At 41.0% G+C, this 20081-nt stretch overlaps 1 protein-coding gene across 3 annotated transcripts in view; it reads left to right on the top strand.

Moving 5' to 3' along the window:
- Window positions 1-2987: 2987 nt before the first annotated feature.
- PLPP1 (phospholipid phosphatase 1) overlaps window positions 2988-20081 on the top strand; it is a 58431-nt gene continuing 41337 nt past the window's right edge. The window contains exons 1-2 of one of the 3 annotated variants that reach the window (XM_017811202.1): window positions 2988-3120; window positions 19488-19642. In XM_017811202.1, coding sequence (XP_017666691.1) covers window positions 3063-3120; window positions 19488-19642 — 213 coding nt within the window. In that variant the 5' untranslated portion in view covers window positions 2988-3062. The remainder of the gene's footprint in view (window positions 3121-19487; window positions 19643-20081) is intronic. The other 2 variants (XR_001874142.1, XM_017811204.1) reach the window with 2 other exon arrangements.

Raw genomic sequence — 20081 nt, 5'->3', positions numbered from 1 at the left:
TTATGAGCTTTGTCTGCTGCCTTCATTTTTACTTGGTCCAAAAATGTTCTTTAGCATAGACCCTGCTAAGCATATGTGTGGCTCTGACTTGATGTCACGAGGTCACTATGGTGGCTGAGTACTGGACATCTAAGCACCTTGCTGCAAGGGACAGATACCAAGCAAAGCCTACACAGGAAAAATGCCATGAGGTTGGAAGATTCTACAAAACTCTCACAATATCAGGCAAAAATGAAATTTAGAGACTCTGATATTTATGTTGTTTAGTTAACCCCCCCCAACCCTCTAACTGATGCTGAACAATTTCTGTTTGCGTTTATAATCAACCAGCATCCATCCCCTTGGGAATGGAAGTGCTCCAGATGCTCTCGAATCAAGTTCACCACTTCTGCCACCCTGGGCTTTGTTGCTACTGCAGTTACTCTGTTATTTGTAAAGGTGCTTAAGCATGCAGGGTTTGGCTTTTTTCCCTCTCTCTTCAGTTTACACCAAAACATCCTTTTTGTATGAAATAACAACATATCTGAAGATGCAGTACTTATGCTACAACAATCCTAGCATAATGTAGGGTTTTGCTAATCTGAGTGGTAATTCAGGCTGAAAGTACTTGGGTTGGCATGCTTCCATGGTTAATACCTGCCCACAGAATAAGGCCAAGAAAAACCTTCTGAGAGCCTAGAACTGTGCAATGCTACCCTAATCCCCCAAACTGTGCTCAGCTGGAGTTTTCCAAGACGCAGCAAGCCTAGTGGTAGGAGTAGGGTTGCAACAGCAAGGCTCATATCCCTTGTGCAATGGAAAGTTTGGAGTGACTGCTTTCTTCCCTGAATTCTGGCAGAAGATTGCAGGGATGCCTCTTCCCTCAGGCAAGCTACATCTCAACGGTGAAACAGAGATGTAGAAACTGCAGGACAATAAAGCGTGATTAATTTCTCTCAGTGAATGCTGTGCTGCTGCAGTAGATTTTCCAGGTGTTTTTACATGTAATCATTATCTTTCTTACATTCTTCTGGGAAGACATCCATTTAAATTAATGCAATCTCTTAAATCTCTAATTTACTGAGTAGGGGTGTGGGTCAGGGGACTGTGTGCTGTTTAGCCTGAACAAGATTAGGCTGATGCTTTGAGGTTGAAGAAAGCAATTAAGGCAATTGTGTGTGAAATGTTTGCATTGCTTGTCCTCTGGTTTTTCTAACCATCTTGCAATTTTGGGGATGTTATCTACTCCTGATTTAAGACCTTGTGAACAATCCCCCTTCTTTATGAGGAGCAGAGCAGATTGCACACTTTTCTTTCAGCAGCAGTTCTCACAAAGATAAGCTCATTTTTCCTCATTGCCAGGTTGTGCTCCAATTTGTTCCATTACTTCATGTGCTGTAAGACAATAGGGGTTTCTACCTCCATGAAACCATCCCAGAATACTTGCACAGGAAAATGTGCTCTGTAATTTACACCACACTTACAGAAATCAAGGGTAGTTTTAATCTCTAGAACTGCCAGTTTTGACTCATAGCTGGGATGATGCCTAGGCATCGAGATAAAATCAGGATCTCCTGTATAGACTTTTGTGTAGAGCTTCCTTACATATTCTATATGGAACTACTCTCTGTACCTTTTTAGACAGCACAGTTGAAGATGCAGCATATTTAGTGAGCCATTTCCACTTCAAGAACTCATTTTTCTTGATCTGTCAAACCTGTTATTCAGCCTTTAGGATATGACACAAAGTGAAACTGTTTAGAGAATTAGAGAGTGGAATACATGAAAAATGGCAGAAAAGCTTGTGTGTGGGAAGTGCTCCTCATCCTACTTGTGATTGCCTTGAACAAAACAGAAGTGTGATCCATAGAAGCAGTGACACATTTGTGCCCAACAGTGCTTACAACACCGGTGAGTAAAATTGTCCGATTTGTCATAAATGCTGATAAAATAATGTGGTTATGCAGAAAACATTTTCTTTGTGATGGTAAGTGTCTTCTTTCCAAATAAAAGCTTTTAACAAGGAAAAGGATTGCTTTGGGTTGGGTTGGACTGAAATTTTGCTTCACAGCTGTTTTGCAATTTTTTTTTACAGATTTTCAGCACTCTTCCAGCCCTTTTACTCAGCCTTGGTGAGGCCACATATGGAGTGCTGTGTCCCAGATTTCATAAGACAAGAGAGACATGGAGCTCCTGGAGCAGGTCCAGTGAAAGGCAACAATGATTCAGGGACTGGCGAATCTCTGTTAGGAGGGAAGGCTGAGGGAGCTGGGCCTGTTCAGCCTTGAGAACAAACTACTGAGACGGGACCTCATCAATGCCTATAAATATCTAAAGAGAGGGTGCCAAGAGGATGGAGCCAGGCTCTTCTTGGTGCTTGAGCAGGGAGGTTGGGCCAGATGACCCACTGTGCTCCCTTCTGACCTGGCAGAATCTGTGACTCTGTGATTCCAGAGGCAGAAACAGCTTTTTCCTTGTTTAAAAAAAAAAACAACTCCCCGGAGATTTTTCTCCCAGAGAATGTTTTACGTGCTCTCCGCGGAGGACTGACTCCCCCCAGCCCCGTCAGGCCCGTGTGACATCGGGGCAGGGCTGGGGGCGGCAGGTGAGGGCAGACCGCGGGGCACCCACCCTCGGGGGACGAGGGGCCACCGCCGCGTCGAGCGAGCGGAGCGGGCAGCCGAGCAAGGGGCGTTCCGGGGCTGCCCTTCCTCCCTTCTTCACGGAGCGGCCCGAATTGTTTCCCCTCCTCTCCGGGGCGGTCCCCGGCGCGATTGGCCCAGGCGCTGCGGCGGCCGCCGGGTGGGCCGGCGGGGCGGGGCGGGTCCGAGGAGCCGCCGCCAGCCCGCCCTTCCCTCCAGCCCGGCCCCGCCGCCCTCCCCCGGCCGCCTTAAAGCCGTGCCGGGGCCGTGCCGGCGGTAGTAGCGCAGTGCGACCGGTGGCGGCTCCTTAGCGGTGCCGGGAGCGCGGGGGGGGCACGATCCGTCGCAGCGCCGCGCCTGGAGCCCCTCCCTCCCTCCCTCCGTGCTGCTGCCGCGCTCCCGCCGCGCGGGCCGACGCTGTCACCGCCGGGCGCCACCAGCATGTTTGACAGGACGCGGCTGCCCTTCGTGGCGCTGGACGTGCTCTGCGTGCTGCTGGGTAGGTCGGGGGGCCGCCGAGGGGCTTGAAGGCCGCCCTCGGAGCGCCGCGCTGCCCCCACACGGCACCGCGCTGACCGCATGCTCGCCTCCCACTCCTCCCCGCAACCTCCGAGCGGGCTCCGGCCACCCCACGCCTCCTCCCGCCGCTGCCTGCCGCCCTGCCCTCCCTCCTGCCTCTGCCCTCCCAGGGGGGGTTCCAGTTACTGTCCTGAGCTGGGAGGGGAAGGGAAGAGCCTCGCGGGGAGGGAGGTGCTGCAGCTTATCCACTGACATCTGGAACTCCCTCTTCTCTCTGATATCCTCACTCTTCCTTCCCTAACCTTCTTTGTCGGCTGAAAACCGGTTGTGGCAAAAGGCAGTGCTGGAAAGGTGGATGTCTGGTAGATGTCTGTTGCCTGGGGTATGTTTGCTAGCCCAGGTGGGCCGGGAAGCTGTCCTGGAAGGGGCTGGTGACACGGGAACACGCCTCATCCATCCCAGGGTCCGGCACAGACGCGATGGTGCTCGGCTGTAGAGCGGAGGTTCGCCGTAAGGTTGAGTTGCGTGCGGTGTCGGTGGCAGTAAGCTACCGCTGTAGCTGTAGGCTGAAAGCGAAATAGGGCATTTCTTAGAGCGCGGTGTTTGCGCCCTCGTGTCCGTGTGCAGCAGAGAGGGACGGGTGTCGGGCCAGAACGATGCCTCGGTGATGGCCATGGGTTGAACCGAAACAGCCACAGCACACTGCCACTGTGCTGCAGTGCTTGTTTTGGCCAGCCCAAATAACAGAGCCTTCCCAACGTTACTTTCTCCTAGTTCGGTCTCTCTAATGAAACTACTTCATGTCCTGTCAATTTGCATCCTTTCATGTAGTGACAGTGTAAAGAGCAGTACTATTAGTTACTGATCAGCGAAGGGGCAGCTTCATTTGTAAAGACTTGTAGCACCGCTGGATTTTAGGAGCCTGGGAAGTGTCCTGACTACCTGAAGATGTGATTCTTGGTCAGTCTTAGGAGGTGTTAGTTTTGGCTTCTGCGTCAAACAATGTCAGTACTTAAGTAATAAATCTAAGCACTTTCTCATCATGTTCAGAGTGTGGTGTTCAGACCTGGCACATGAAGTCCCTCTTGGCTGAAGACGTCTGTAGCATTAGTATGAACATAACAAGTAACATTTTTGTCTTGCTAGATGCTTCCAGTTGCAGTGGTACCTGTAGCTAAATGCCATGAAAGAGCAAAATTAGAATAAATAATGCATTGCTTGGAATTAATGTTATATGAGAGAGAGGTTTTGCAGAATGATAATGGATCCATGTGGTCTAGTGGGAGCAGTCTTTATGCAGATCAGAAGTTTTATGAAGCTATGCTGTAGTGAGGCTTAAACTTTCATACTGTCCTTAAGGTCAGTGAAGCAGTTTTGTCTGTTCTGATAATTGTAATTATAAAATCTTTATAATTAGGCAAAAGTTTTGCATTCTGCATATACTTTGTGTTTGAAGCATATGGGCATATCGTAAGTAATCTTGAATAATCAAGGAAAACAAAATATATTCAAATTAGGACTGTAGCAGACATAACTTGAGGGTCATCTAGCTGAAAGAATGAGGGTTCTCCCTACTTCCGCCCCCTACTTCGTTACCTTGGAAGGTAGATTCTTGACCTTGCTCTGCAGTGTAATATCAGTTTACATACCTTTCCCTGCTCTTGCCCTCCTCCATGTAGCATTTGGATCACAGATGCACTAATCTGGTGTCCCAGTGTGCTGGAGGGTTGCCAGGCTTTTTATTTTCCCTTGGGCTTGTTTACTACCTACTAATAGTCTGAAAAATGCAGACAGTGCGTGATATGAAGTCTCTTGACACCTGTGACTCTAAACGCATCAAGTTGCAGGTTTTAGTGAAACTGCACCTGAGACAAAAAAATTATATATGTGTAGGAATGGGAAAAATTGTGAATGTAGGACCAAATTCTCTTCCTCTTTTCTCTGGCTCCCATGTGATTGAGGCAGGCCCTTAGAAGAACATCGTTCTTATGTGTGTCTAATGGGGGAATCTATTTTAATTTTTTTTTTTTTCTGTAAAAAGAATAGTTACTGTTGATTGTGGACTTTAACTCTCACTTTTTCCCTGCCCTTCCCTCCACTTGTGCACTTTGATATCTGCTCAAATTACCAAGGTAACTGCCCAGATAAAGTGACTTGCAGATGTGGATAATGTGGTATCTGCTGTCTCTAGACACTGCAGAGACTGAGGCCTCCAAGAGAAAACTGGAAGTTTAAACACTATGAAGACCAGCTTCACATTACAGTGACCTGACTTACCCATAAGCTCACCACAGTAGCAGATGACTCTGTGTAGGTCTGACTTACTTGCTCCTGTTTTAGTCAAGCCATTCTTTGTACATTCTTTCTCAACACAAGTTTTTCAAAAGAAAATGAAGGGGGGAAAGAGCTATACAGTGATTTTCGGGTTTTTTTTCTGTCATTTAAATGGTTTTATTGAAAGGTCTGACAAGTGCCTAAGATGGAGCTGAGGTAAGAGAATAAGAGGAAGCATGCAGGGAGAGAAAAAAAGGAGGAGGGAAAAACATCTCCCCCTTTATGTGGCATTAAACCATGAGATCAGTTTGGTTGCCTGAAACTTAAGTCTAGGTTGCTTTTAATTGTCCTTAAGGAAACTCCCTTCCTCAGCCACATTATTACCCAATAAGGGAGAGAGAATTCAGGGAAAGAAGTCTTTGGTGCTTTGAGAAAATAATAACTCTTTCCCTCTTATCAGTGTGGTAATCCTCTCCTAAAAATAACAATGGTGTTTCAGCATTAAACTAGCTTTCTGTTCTGTAATCTAAAAAAAAAAAGAAGCTGCAGGTTTCTGCAGTATCTGTCCTTAAATAGTGTGAGGCGGCTGTTTCTGCATTCCTTGTGTGCTGATCTGCAGTGCTGGGTGTGTGCTGCTGCATGTCCGTGTTCATCTCTGCAGTGCTGCAGACCACAGCTCTCTTGCTCTGTGCAGTCCAGGGAACAGTAGTCAGATGCATCCGTCACTGGAAAGCATGAGTGGCCTGGACTGCAGGGTTTCTTTCTCCCGCATACTTCTGTTACTTCTCCCTCCTTGGTTTTCTGATAGAGAGACATTTTATATAGCACGGCAGAGACTGACATTTCTAGACAATAGTAAAACCATTTTTCAAAGATACTGAGACTTGGTTCTTATGGTTTATTACACTTGCAGTTTGTCAGGCAAAAAATAACACCTTATTAGACTAGCTTAATTAGTTAGCTTGCAAATGATCCCTTCATTAGGCACTATATATACACTCCCTGCCACTCTTACACATCTATTGTTTGATTAAAAATCAGGCTCCTTTTTCATTAAGGGAGGTAAACAACAGTTAAAGAACAAAGTTGTGAAACCCATGGTAATATTCCTGTAATCAGTGAAAGAACTACTAAATACATTTATCTTTAGATCAAACTCTCACTAAGACAAGGTGCAGATTAAAGTTAGCTCTGCAGTGGTGACTGGAGCCGTAATGAAAACATTTCTGTCACGCTAGACTCTGGGATGACTTTCTTCTGGCCTGAACTTGTTGAAATTCATGCCTAAATTGAGTGTGGGGGTGCAATACAACACATTTTCCTTTAGTCCCTTGCCTGATTATGCAATTACTGACAAGCTATCATAAATAATTGGGAGTTGTACTTGTCAGTATGTGATTGCTGGTGTAATGCAAGAATATGTAAAACCTAAGATTAGAAAAATTGAAGCCTTCTTAAGAATTTATCCCTTTGTGTTCTGATCTACTTTTCTGCAATGTGTTGAAAATAGTAAAGAATTAATCAGTTAAATTTAAAACTGCTGTGCAATCTAGTTATGTTTGTGTAGAGATTTCTTCTTTCTTCCTCTCTGTGTCCTAAACTGTGCTGGTTCAAGAACCTAGCTGAAAACTTTCCTACTGCCTTGCTGCTCTGTGTCAGTCTTTTTATTTTTTTGTCATGAAATTACTTCTGAGTAAGGGAAGGACTTCTAGTCTTTCCAAACAGGACATGTGAACTAAACCCAGAAATACTAAATGCTTAGATCACTTGAAGCTTGCTATTTAAAGACTGCTGGGATATTTTGTGATACAGGGTAATACATTAAACAGCAGATACATGTGTATAGCACAGGTGAGTTTGCTTTTGCAGTATATGACCAGTGAGAGTGAGATAGCTGGATCACACTGCACAATGTTTTTGCTTTAGGAGCTGCTCTTTTCTTTTAGGAGTGTTTACTCCTGCCGTCACTGAAGGCAGCAGTCTTGGTGATGATTACAGTATTGGTGTTCAGTCAAGAAAGGCTGCCTCCTATGTGGGTTAGCACTTCCTGATTGCCCTAGTTCAAATAAAACCTCCTCCTCTGTTACTTGTGACTCACTGACATGTGTCACCATTCTTATTTTCCACATCATGTGGGTGCTAAATACTTTTTCTAGTGCATGAATACATTGTTACAAGTATATGTGAAAGAGCAGTTTGTCTTCAGTGACACTGTCCCCTACGTACCATGAGATGATACTCATTGACATGCTCTGTTCATAGGAAACCTAATTGTCACCTAAAACTGGGAAAATCTCTCCTCTCCTACTGTGCTTTCTTCTTTGCAACGTTCACTTTTTATTTTCTCCTTATAAAGGAAGATGCTCTATCAGAGACTCTCTTCCCTCTTGCTCAGAAGCCTACAAAAAAACTTTAGGTTAGAACTCAACTTGTTAATGAACGCTGTTCAAAGTCAGCAGTCTGATTCTTGGTCTGCCAGCTTTTGCTGTTAAAGTATATCTTGTAGTAACTGCTGACTCAAAGCCAGAAGTTCTTGCACTTTCTTTATACAGCGATGGGTGAATCCTAAGTCACCTTCCAGTGCCTTCCCAAGAGCCAAATCTTAAACTCTATATTCTTTCTTCTTGGCATAATAAAGGAAGATGCTTATCAGCTCTTAGGTTCCTTACCAGCTGCTTGAGTCCTAGTGATTTCTTTTTTTTTTTTTGGCCTTAAGCACTGAGAAGGGCTCTTGCAGCATGCTTTTGTGAGGACAGTGACCTTTGTGTAATGGAATGGGAGAGAAGGGGCTTCTGACATTTTCTGTAGAAAATTTAAGTACCACATTACAGTAAATTATAAAATAGCTAATCTCTTAACAACTGAAGAAGTCCTGCATCACCTCTATAGCTGCTTGGATGCTTTTGAAGGCTGTGCCGAGCTGATTCAACACACCGACCTGGTTTTAAAGAGTTGGGTAGTATGAATTCATACTGACTGAAGGCAGCTTTGTTTGAAGGTGCACAATCACAGCCCTGGTGGGGGGGGAAGTAAAGAGTTGATTCCTGGTTGCCTGCTACTGCACAGTTTTGTGTAGGACCACTGTTGCTGACCAGATGCTGATGAGAGAACAAAGCTGTGGTAATGTTCTCTTTATGACTACACTGGAGCCATGGAAGGCAGGTAGCACAAAGAAGTGACCCAACTCTTGAAGGTACCTGGTGAGAAGAAAACTTGAGTTTTGTAGCCTTCTAAGTGACATGGGTTTACTATCCCCAATGATTGACAGTCCTCTTTTCATAATTAGTCCAGGAGGATTAAAACAAACTCACCTTGAATGAAAAAAAAACCAAACCTGCTGAACAGAATTACATAGAAACCTATTGGCAAGATATCCACCCACAGAAGTAGGCTTTAAAATGACCTTGCTTTATTGATGTATCTGCTTAGATTGGTGATGGCACTTCTTTTCCTTATCCCCTATCTTGCAAAAGAAGCTCCTAATTCTTGGGTTTTATTCAGGTAAAATAGTTGACTGAAGACAACTGAAAAATTCACAAATACTAGAAATTCAGATAATGGATAACTAGTGAACAACTACTTTTGACCAAAATTAAAACAATTTAAAACTGTTTTGAAGAAGCAAGATTTCCTTAAGATACTTTCTGACACTGTTTTTGGAATTATATAGTTACCACTACATCAGGAAACACTAATAATAGAATCATAGAATGACCATGTGTTGGAAGGGCCCTTGAAGATCATCTAGTTCCAACCCCAGGGAGACTTTCACGAGAACAGCTAATCGCTTCAGTGGTAGCAATAGACCTCTCAGTCCTGCCTGTGAGTAGACCCAGGAGCAATTTAACAGGCAGAGTAGTTCAATCCTGCAATTTTAAAACTGGAAGAAAACTGTGTTGTGTATATCGAGAATCTTATGCCTGTCTCTTCTTGTTTAATAATCAACTGCTAATGAGTTGACCCACTTTCTGGGAGAAATTTTCCTTTTTGAGTTATGAGACTGATATCAAAGGCACAGAACTAAAAACTGTCTGTTGATAAACCTGCATTGTGTTTTTGAAACTACTTTTCCCAGATTCTCTGGTATGTTAATTCTTGTTGCACAGTCAGGTCCTGCTGTAAAAATGAATGCTGTTTGTTCTTATAGAAGCCAGAAATAGATCCAAGTAAGCTTCTTTAGCAGAATATGATTTATAGAAGGATAATGTTGAAACTGTCTAGTGCACTTATCAAGCACTCTGTTATTACATTGAGTTAGAGGACTTGAATGACAAGTACAAGAATAGGCTGTTCTTGCTCTATTATAGACTTTGCAGATTCATCTTTAAAAAGCTGTTACCTAGAAGCAGTCTGACTCAGAAGTGTGTTAAAGTTCAGTTTTATTTGTATGGTACTTCAACCACCTTCATGTGGTGTCTTGCTATCTGGCAACAAGAGCAAAGCTTTTTTAAATTTTGAATTAAAAAATGTAAGTATATCAACTCAGGACCCCCATCTTGGAATCTATAAACCCAGAATCTGCTAAATGAAACCAAAAATATGCAGAAGCAATATCAGTACATCCTTATTCCTGTGATCGTGCTGATGTAACAATGGGTTTTGCTAGACATAGCCAAGATTTTAGTGCCTCCTCCCCTTTGCTGCCACTGCTAATCATGCAGCTTTCAGAGGGGCTGTGTGGGGCTTTTTTGATCTCATGACATATTCATTCTGTTACCTAGCCGTCCCTGGTATAGGAGAGGGGTCACAATTTTTTATGTCATCCATTTCCTAGGGAAGGAGGAAACTGTACCAAACAGGAATTACGTTCTGTTTTTGCTGTAAGTGTAGAAGGAATTGTGTATCAAATTTCAGCATCTCAAGTAGCTTCTGCCTCTCTTAGAATAAGGTGGAATTTTTACCTCAAATTAATATTAGTGTATTTTTGTCTGTTTATTTTGTTACTGCAGATCTGCAGATTACTGTAAGTCTGTTCTGAGTCTTAGATGACTGAGTCAATGAAGCTAAACAGTAGGTGCAATATTTTCTGAAACTGGAGTACTGAGTTGGTAAGGAACACATACTTACCTAAATTTATCTGCCTTATTTTAAGGTACAGAAGAGCAGTGAACTACCAGCTGAAGGGGCTGGTTTGGAAGCTAGTAGTGCAAAGGCCTGAGAGAATAAACTTCTTATTATAACAGGGAACCTTCTGATGTGCAGCAAGCATATATGGGGAGCATATATGGCCTTTAAAAGGTACAGAAGGCTGGCAGTGAGATTGAGCCTGGCAAATAGTCAGGAACACTATTCCCCATTAAATTCCAAAAATCATCTTAGTCATCATCATAGTCAGTGTCTGTTTTTCTTAGTGTTTCCTTGAGTGAATTTTGTAGCTTCTGCTGACTCAGGAAAGTTACAGCTTCACCTTCTGTTTTCTTAGGTAAGCCTATACTGCAGTACTAGTATTAAGTTAAAATACTCCAAGGCAGTATGACAGCTGGGTCTAATGCTAACGGAGATCCTGGGCATGGAAGTAAGGTCACTATTTCTGCTTGCAGACTCTTACCATTCTTCCCATCTCTTCTTTAATCTTAAGACTACAGTCATCAACACTAGAAAATCTAGAATATCTAATCCTAAAATCACAGATCTAGTGCTGATAATTTCTACTAAAACTGGAAAGCAAGCACCTGCTCTATTACATGAGTACTATAAGACTTCCTATGCTTTATGTTGCTTAAATATTTTTTACAAGTTCTGTTTAAACTGATTTCTTGAGCAGTCTTCTGAATCAGTACAAAACACCTGCTCTGATGGCTCAAAAATATATAGCGTACTGTCAGTTTTCCTTTTAAAATGTGTTTTGATTGAGCTTATGATAGAGTTTATGTTATCACAATGTATCATTAGGCACTGCAAACTTCAGTCTAACATTGAAAAAATGTTCTGTTGTCTTAAACATGATGGCATGCAGCAGTGTGTACAGTGTAAAGTAACTTTCTGGTGTATGACAGGGTATACAATGTAATGGAAATTCTGAGTCCCTCTCTAGCACTACTGTTGTAAGGCCTGACTTTGTTAAAGACTGTTTAAATAAAATGTTGTTATGCTTGTAGAACTCATTGGAAAAAGAGCATTTACGCTCATGACAACAAATTGCCTATTATATTTCTAGAAACTGAATGGTATTTCAAGTTAGGGTGTGTAGATAACATGAGAAATACTCTGAAAGCCTCTTGCTGTGCATTCCCACAAAACAAAGATTAAAATGGAAAAATAGTTATAACTTCTGAGGTTTAAATGAGCGGTAGTCCTAAATGATGTTCAAAGTTGGTGTCACCTGCAGTAAAAAGAAAAAAATCCCTCACTGTTTTGTCAGCAGCTGACCTTGACAGTTCAGTTTCTTCGGCTGTGTTGCTCTCCTGATCTGTAAGCCCAGTGATTAAGGTAGATGGTGTGTAGAAGACCTAGATCTTTTGAGGCTTATACATGCTTTTATATCTGGGGGCTTTTTAAGTCTTAGACAGGACAGTCAAAGCCTTTAACAGTAAATATAATGCTGAGCATGTAATGCAAGCAGTGATTAATTAATTTCCCTAAACAGGAGAGATTATAGTGGGAGAAGTCACTCCTGTTTGCTCTGGCTGCAGCTGGTTGGATTCTTCCCCACCTCATGAGCAGTGCTGAAAGACAAGGAGCTGCTGACCTCTCCTGTTCCACCTGCCCTGCCTCTGATCCCCCAGTGTGTTTTAGCTATTAGTGTGGGGATCTTAAATCTTTGTCAGGTCTGTCAGTAATTGGGCAGTTAGCCTCTGCTGCACTAGGTGAACCGCTAATGACTTCCAGGTGTCTGTCCATCCCTGGGCTAGCTTCAGCTTTCTTTCCCTCTGATCAGAGCAGAGCCCAGGGCACAGCCTTTGCTTATAACCTGCAGTTGGCTCACTTGACCTGAATATGTTGCTCTGTGTAAGCAATAGAGCAGGACAAGATATATTATTGTCTTGCTTCTGCATTTTTTGTTTCACATTTGCACTTCTCTCAGTGGTCGCAGAAGAGAGAATTGCATGGTTTCTAGAGTAACAGGTAGTGTTTCTAAAAGTCTGTTTTTTGGAATGAAATGTAGATATAAGGGAGAATACATTTGTCCATGCTAATGTTTTTATATGTGTTTTGACCTGTTCTAATGGGTTGGGAATGTAGATGACTGAGCTAGTGCCCTTGTGTAATACTAAACTGTTGAATGCAGAGAAACTGGGATAGGATGTAGTTCTGTCTTAGTAATTTACTAGACTAGAAATTGCATGCTTGTCTGTTGAGGCTGTTCCAACTCAGAGGAAGGTTTCCTTTACTTCCTGTCTCCATCCCCCTTGCCTTGGCACAACCAAAAGTGTAAGGTGTGCTGAGGGACTTGCTCAGTTGCTGATCTGGCTTCTCTGCTAGTCAAATCATAGAGAAAAAAATAAAAATATAATAGCATAAAGTTGCAAGTAGACTAGTAGGAGAGATTAGAATGCTGTGCATGCTTTTAAGTACATATATCCTGTTTACTGAAGCCTATCACAGCTTCTGGTGTTATCAGAACAATCAATGTGCTGGTATTAGAAATGCTTTGCATTCCTTAGTGTAGAAAAGTCAGATAAAGTTCTTAAAGTGGATAGGAGTTACGTTGTGAGCTACCCACTTATCTCAGCTACTGAAAATAAATAGTGCACTGATTTTTCTTTTGTACATCCGTTACCTCTAGGTATCAAAAGTCTAAATGTTTTCTCATTATTTTAATGTGTTCTTCCTCTTGGTAGTTTTTTGTGTTGTCAGAACCTCCTGTCTTAAGAGGTATTGATTCTTTCTCTTGACTGTTCATGGAAAAAGAATTTCAGCACATCTGCTTTTCTGCAGAGAACAGTCTTTTACAGATGCTTCTAAACTCTCTCCAGCAGCATGAGATTAACGTGAGTTTCTTTAAATCTCTTGCATACTTCCTTACTGTACATTAAAAAATGAAGAGCAAAGCAAACATGGTTGTCCTGTCTGAAATTAAAAGCAGAAATACAAGTGTGAGAATGGGAGAACTTAAATTCTCACTTGCTCTCAGTCGTGATTACCAGATGTATAGGTTTAGCTTGAAATGATGACATTCATCTGTCTGTGGGGTTAGCAGCATCACCTCTTTAATAAAATGTGAGCTGTAGAAAGTAACTGATCTGTTTTGAGCTCATAATTTGCTGTGTTGTATGGAGGTTATTTCTCCAACACAGCTCAAAGTACTGTTTGACCCCTTAACTGTAAATTGTGTATTTGTTTACAAAAGCTGAAGCTGACTTTATGTCAGCACATCAAGTGCAGAATGTATTGATCTTATTTTTCAGGTAAGTTTAGAGAAACATAAAAATTCTTCTCAGTCTCAGCCTAGTACAGGTTCTTGTAATTAGCATTTACTTGTGAGTTTATTGCAATATGAGGAAAAATCTTTGGTTAATAATCAAGCTAGAATGCCATAGTCTTCCTTAAGGGTAACTGCCTTTCTCCTAGGTTCTAGATATTCACTTGCTTTAATGAAGAGAACTTCATTTGTTTTAATGAAGAGGACTAGATAGGAGCATGGAGTCTTAATGTGCTGTGGAGAACCTGAAACAGCAATTCAGCATGAGTTTGAGATTGCATTGAGTCTCAAGTGGAGATCCAGTTGCTTCCACAGATAATGAGGCCAATTGGGTTAAAGAAAGGATGTTTACAAAATACAGTGCATTCCTTGGAACTACTTAAAATTGTGAGGGAGAAAGCACCACTGACCAGGAAACAATTTCATGAGTTGTGGAAGCAGATCTGTCCCAGGTTGTCCTAGTTCTCCTTTCTTCCACACCATTGGCTACATGTTCCTAATCTGTCCTTTGAACCAGCTCTCACAGTAATACACTCAACCAGATGACCAAGTGCCTCTGAAAAACCTGTGTTATGTGCTCATGAGCTTTTTCTTTCTGGAAAACTTGGTGTGAAAAACTAATACCGAGACAAGGAAGGGGATGGCCAGAAGTTGGAGGAGGACCAGACAGTCTAGGTTGTCTTGAGTTAATCTTGAAAGCTTAGCTGAGTTTTGTGAGCACCACATCTGGTTCTGAAATAGGTAGTACAGTATCACTGAAATGGTTAGAAACTTCCCGAGTTTCTTTCCTTTCAGACAAAAAAACCTTTCAAAACAACAATATTCTTTGCTGGTCTTAAATATTTATGCAACTGCTGTAAAAGTTGCTAATTAAGCTATAAATGCTGTTTTTTCCTTGTTTAAGGAAATTATGCAGCTTGCTAGCAAAGCTACATGGACACCTGAGTATCAGAATCTGACTTCTTAAGCAGCTTAAGAAACTTAAGCATCTAACTCTAAAATTAGAAGTGTGATAAATGCCACAAATCAGAATAGTGTGGTGTTACTCACATTGTAAAAAGATGATAGTTTGATATCCATCACTTCCATTTGAGGGAGAAACTGGAAGTTAAATACCTTTTTCTTTTTGATTTAGGCTTAAACAGTAAAAATATAACAAACACCTTTTCACTAACCAATCTTCCTTTGGAAAAAAAAACCAAACAACTTCACCCTCTTCCCTTGGGCATTGGTATTTTATTTTTGACATTCCCTTTTTGTGAGTGGAGGACAGTTCTCACAGGAACTTCCTCCCTAAGTCTCCCAATCTGGACTTCCTTTCCTTCCTTCCTCAAAGGCTTTTGTGTCATGCCATGTTGTCCAGCCAGATGTGATTAAATAGTTCCTTAAGGCTACTTATATTACTGTGAATTACTGTAGGTGTTCCATGGAAACTACACTACAACAGGGCTTGAACCTACAAAATCAGAACTGGAAACTCCTTGTGAACTCAGCATAGCCCCTTGTAACTATTTCAATTAGCTTAACTTCACTCTGTACAAATGTTGCCCTGGTCTAGCCCGAATTTAAGGCTGTTCCTTCCCTGCAATCCCTGCTCAGTAATTCAAGCATCATTCTTGCCTTTCTTCTCTCCCCCTCCATCATGTTTGCTTTTGTTCTTGTTCATGTGTATGAAGTTTTTTTTACCTTTCTTTCATAGGTAAAAGCTTCAAATCTCTGCAGTCTCTTTTCTTATTCAACTTTGTTACTACATCTGTAGCTTTCAGGGTTATAAAACCATAGGACAGTTTGCGTGGAGGAAGTCTTAAAGATTATCTCATTACAATACCCCTGCCATGGGCAGGGACACCTTTCACTATCCCAGGTTGCTTAAAGCACCATCCAACCTGGCCTATTGGTTAGCTAGAGGCTGATTGTGTGAGCATTACAGGAGAAATGCCTCATTTTATAATAGTTCCAGAGCGCTTGAGTGATCAAGTTGTTTTCTCTGCATAATTAAAAAGGAGAGAAACTAGATTAGAGGACTGCTGTCTGTTTCCTGCTACTACCTTGCAAACTGGCCCAGAACATGTTGGTCTCTAGTATCTTGACAAGATCAACTGCAAAAGTTTTAACAAAAAATAGAGAAACTCTAAATCTGAGAAATTCCAGTCTGAAGCATGCAGAACTTCAAGTAATAGTGCTTTTTAATAGCTGATGGTCATGCTTTAGAGGATATGAATAACAACTAAACCATTAGGATCCTTTAAGGTATAAAGTTACCTAGAAGAGCATCCTTGGAGGTTACTGCTGGTACTGTCTGGGTAAAAAGGAAGAGAAGGCATATTGTGAAAAGGACAAGGAATGAGAGCTGATCTACAAGATTGCCTTTCAGCCTTGTAATCTTGCACTAGATCTTGGTCAATCTTTCCTCCAGTTTGTAGAAACTAATGAGACTGAACAAATGTACATTTCTCAGAATTTCACTGTACAGTCAACCTGCATAAAGGTCGTGGAGGTGCTTGGCACTTCTGATCCAATACTGGCCTGTTTTGTACATTAGTAGTGGGTTTTTTTCTTTTTCCTCTTCCAGTGAAAACTTCAGGACTGTTTGCTTACATGTATTACGTGTTGTCTTCTCTCCCTGTAAAATGAGCAATAGTAAACTACTGTTTGGGATAGGTTAATGATCAACTAAATACCATTTCACAAAGTCTTCTATTCCACTGCTGGAAAGCAGTACATCATTTGGATTGCCATAGGAACTCCTAAAAGTAATGAAAAAAAATGGAAGTGGGCAGTGTGAGATATGTAACCAACTTCCTTTTTTCCTACTCTTTTACTATAGCCTATACAAATTAATTTTGCAGTCTTATTGAAACTATCCTCATCTGACTTCTTTATTTGCTGCTTTTCCTTTTTCCTCTTCCCGGAATCTCATTGTTGAAAGTAAAACACACTTTAAATCTACTTTCTAAGTACTGCATAAGGTAGACAGATCAATCTGATTTAACAAAAAGGTGCATCCTTTTCTTTCAGTGAAATAGATATAGAAAAGAACAAAAATGTATGAAGACATTTAAATGTATAGGCAGTAGTAAATCAGTATAACTACGTAAAAGTTCTCACAAAATAGTTTTATAAACAGATTTCACATGAAGAAGAAAAAAATTAAATCTTGAGTTCCTTTCATCTGTTTAATGAAGACTGAGCACATAGCTCTTACTGGCAGGAATTATCCCTAATTAAAAAAAAAAAAAGCCCTTGAAATTCTGCCTTACCTAGGTTACAAAGTGAGCTGGTAGGCTTAAAAAAAAACCTGCCTTAAAACAGTTGTCAAACTGAGGGTACCTTCCTTTTTTGTGTATACTCATGTAATTGCTCTCCTTGAAAAAAACCCACATGACTCATGATTCTGTGTACTTTGGTGGCAAGAAATTTGGAATTTTTGAGCTAAGTACTCTTTGTGACATTTGTATATGAATTGCATGCCATCTAGTTTCTGAACTGAAGCTCTTAGAGAACATATTTCAGCAGCTGGTAAAAATGAAATGGCCAGCCTTCATGAAGTTAAACCTAGGAAAAAAACCAAAACAAACCACCTCAAAACCTTACTGTAAAACCAGCAATATTGGCTCAAATGTTGAACTGGAAGGCTGAAAATGTAATTGAACAAAACAGAAAAATTCTTGATGTTAGGTTGTAGTATCTTTTCTTGGAAAACAGGTATTTATGTCTAAGTAGTGCAAAACACAAGCTGCTGCTTAAGTTAAGCATGAGGATATTTCTGCCTGTGAAAATCAGGTGACTTTTTTGAGAAGATAGGATTGTATCAATTAGGTAATGGCTTTACCACTCCATCATTTTGGTGCTGAGTGTGCAGTAGCAGAGATAAACATAGGAAACACTGACTGAGTTATGTTAGTGGAATCTTGCAGTGGCCTTGAGTGTAGCTGAAAGTTGTCTCCAGGCACGTGAACATACAGCTGGAGGAATTTTGATGTGAGTTCTTCAGTGTGGCCCCCTTCATATTTGAAGGGCTGCAATTCTGTTTTGTCTGCTTCTGCCGCCTGTCAAGCTTCAGCTCTCTTCTCAATCATTAAAGCAGAGGAAGGAAGGAGGGAGACCTTTGAGATGCAGTTGATTTGATGGTATATCGTGCTACTTAATGAAAACTTTGTGCTTAAAGTCAAATGAGCTTAGTGCTATTTGCATTTTTGTATGGTTTTTTGATATGGGATGGTAAGCATCAATAAGTATGGACAGTTCTTCATATTTCAGATGTTTTGTGGAAAAAAATTTTGCTCTGCTCCATAAGAGGATTTAAATTCCTCCCAAATTGCTTTCTGTGACCATAGCAATTTTATTAGAAGAGGAGTTGAAAGCCTGGAGTATTACCAAACACATACAGTTTCAATATGCACTTCACAAGCCTTTACACTGCAACTTAGCAGCCCAGAGAAGGGTCCAGGACTTATCACTCTGTTCCTACTGTTTCTCTCTCGATGTCTTTTCTTCTAATGAAGTATATAGGAATAAGCTTATTTAAAACCCCTTTAAGCTACTTACCTTGTAGTCAACAAGTGTCACCAGAAATCAAAGCAATCACTCATCATATTAACTTCTTTGAAATGTGTTTTTTTTCTCAGTACAGCAGGTTGTTTATATCCTGACTAGTCTTTTCTGTGTCAGTAATTGCACCTACCCTCTAATTTACATATAGACCATCTATTTGCATATTACATGAACGTTATGGAAAATACGAAGTTTAGTTTACCCTTTTTTACCTTGTTTTAAACCAAAATCTACTTTTTGTTTTGTTTCAGGATTTTGCAGCTCTTACAGCATTACCTTATTTATCCACTGTTAGTCTAGTTCTTGCTCAATAGATCAAAGGGAAGCGGGGGAGTGGGCATGGTGTTATTTGGTCGAATGCTGTCAGAAGCCTTGATGGCTTCTTTGACATGACTGTCGGTATAGTGCAAGTGAACTCGTAAGAGAGGGAATAGGTAATATGTCACACAGTATAAGTTCTGAGAGTTATCATTTGTACCCGAGTCTCACTTTTCATGTTAATAACTTAGACATTTTCATGCAGAAGTCTTCCAAAGTGTACAAAGGTATATACATTCTTAAGGTATAAGTCTCATTATCAAGAGATACAGTCCAGTCACACCAGTGTCTATATTTCCCATTGGTGTCTCTGCAGTTCTCTTGTACCCCTTACCTGCATGAAAACTACTTGCATGAAATCTTTAACTCCGTAATTATGGCAAAATCTGTGTATATTTTTTGTCTTGGTATCTGTAAACACTGATCAGATTATAGTGTACAGAACAAGGCTGGTAATTCAGATATAAGTCAAGGTAGTGGGGTGGTGGGAAAGGAGGGGAAACAACAGGCAGCCTGCCCTCAATAACTGTTTAGTTGTGTGAGTGGCAAATACTTTTTCTTGAGTATAGTCTTGGTTTAGTGTGTGGCAACTCACCTTAATGATGAAAGGACTTTGAACTCTGTCTGTGAACAACCTCAGAGTCCTTCTGAAATAGGCTTCTAAAAGAGATAAATTTTTATAAACAGGATTAGGTAAGTGTGTGCATTGCATGATACTAAGGAAATTTGAGTTATGCATGTTTGGTAGCCTCCTCCATGCATGTTTAAAAGTGAATTTTTTTTTTTTATTTAACCACATGTATTTCTTGTTTTTGTTTTTTGTTTTCCTCCCCCAACAGCTGGCTTACCCCTTGGTGTTCTAAACTTGGCCAAAATAAAACCGTATCAGAGAGGCTTTTTCTGTAATGATGACAGCATCAAGTATCCGTTCCATGACAGTACCATCACATCCACTGTCCTCTACACAGTGGGGTTCACCCTGCCCATTTTCTCTGTAAGTAGCTAATATATAGGGAGCTTTGGTGATGGGAGTAAAATGTATGCCTTCCTAGAGCTCAGTACTGTAACTTTGCTTTGAAGACAGTCTATATAGGCAAAATCCCGTGTATGTATAGTCATATGCATGTGAAAGGTGCTATTGCTTTGTTTGCACAGAAAATCTGGAACTAATCTCTAACTGCTAGAGTTGCTAATTTTATTTGTTTTAGGAGCAGAAAAAATGTATTAGTCTAGGCTTTGATCATTGGAGAGTAAAATGGCTTCCAAAATGTTATGGTATAAACACATCTCTCGCTCAGAATGGGTTAGTCTGTTAACTTGAACACCTGTAATATTAAAACTTAGTACTATACTGGAGTGCACATACCTATAAATAGTGACTGTTGCTTCCATATACTTTCTACGGATATAAATCTAATTTTGACTCAGTGGGT

Source organism: Lepidothrix coronata, unplaced genomic scaffold (genome assembly GCF_001604755.1).
Source record: "Lepidothrix coronata isolate B3197 unplaced genomic scaffold, Lepidothrix_coronata-1.0 Scaffold31, whole genome shotgun sequence".
Classification (NCBI taxonomy): Eukaryota; Metazoa; Chordata; class Aves; order Passeriformes; family Pipridae; genus Lepidothrix; species Lepidothrix coronata.
This window is presented reverse-complemented; position numbering and strand designations above follow the sequence as displayed.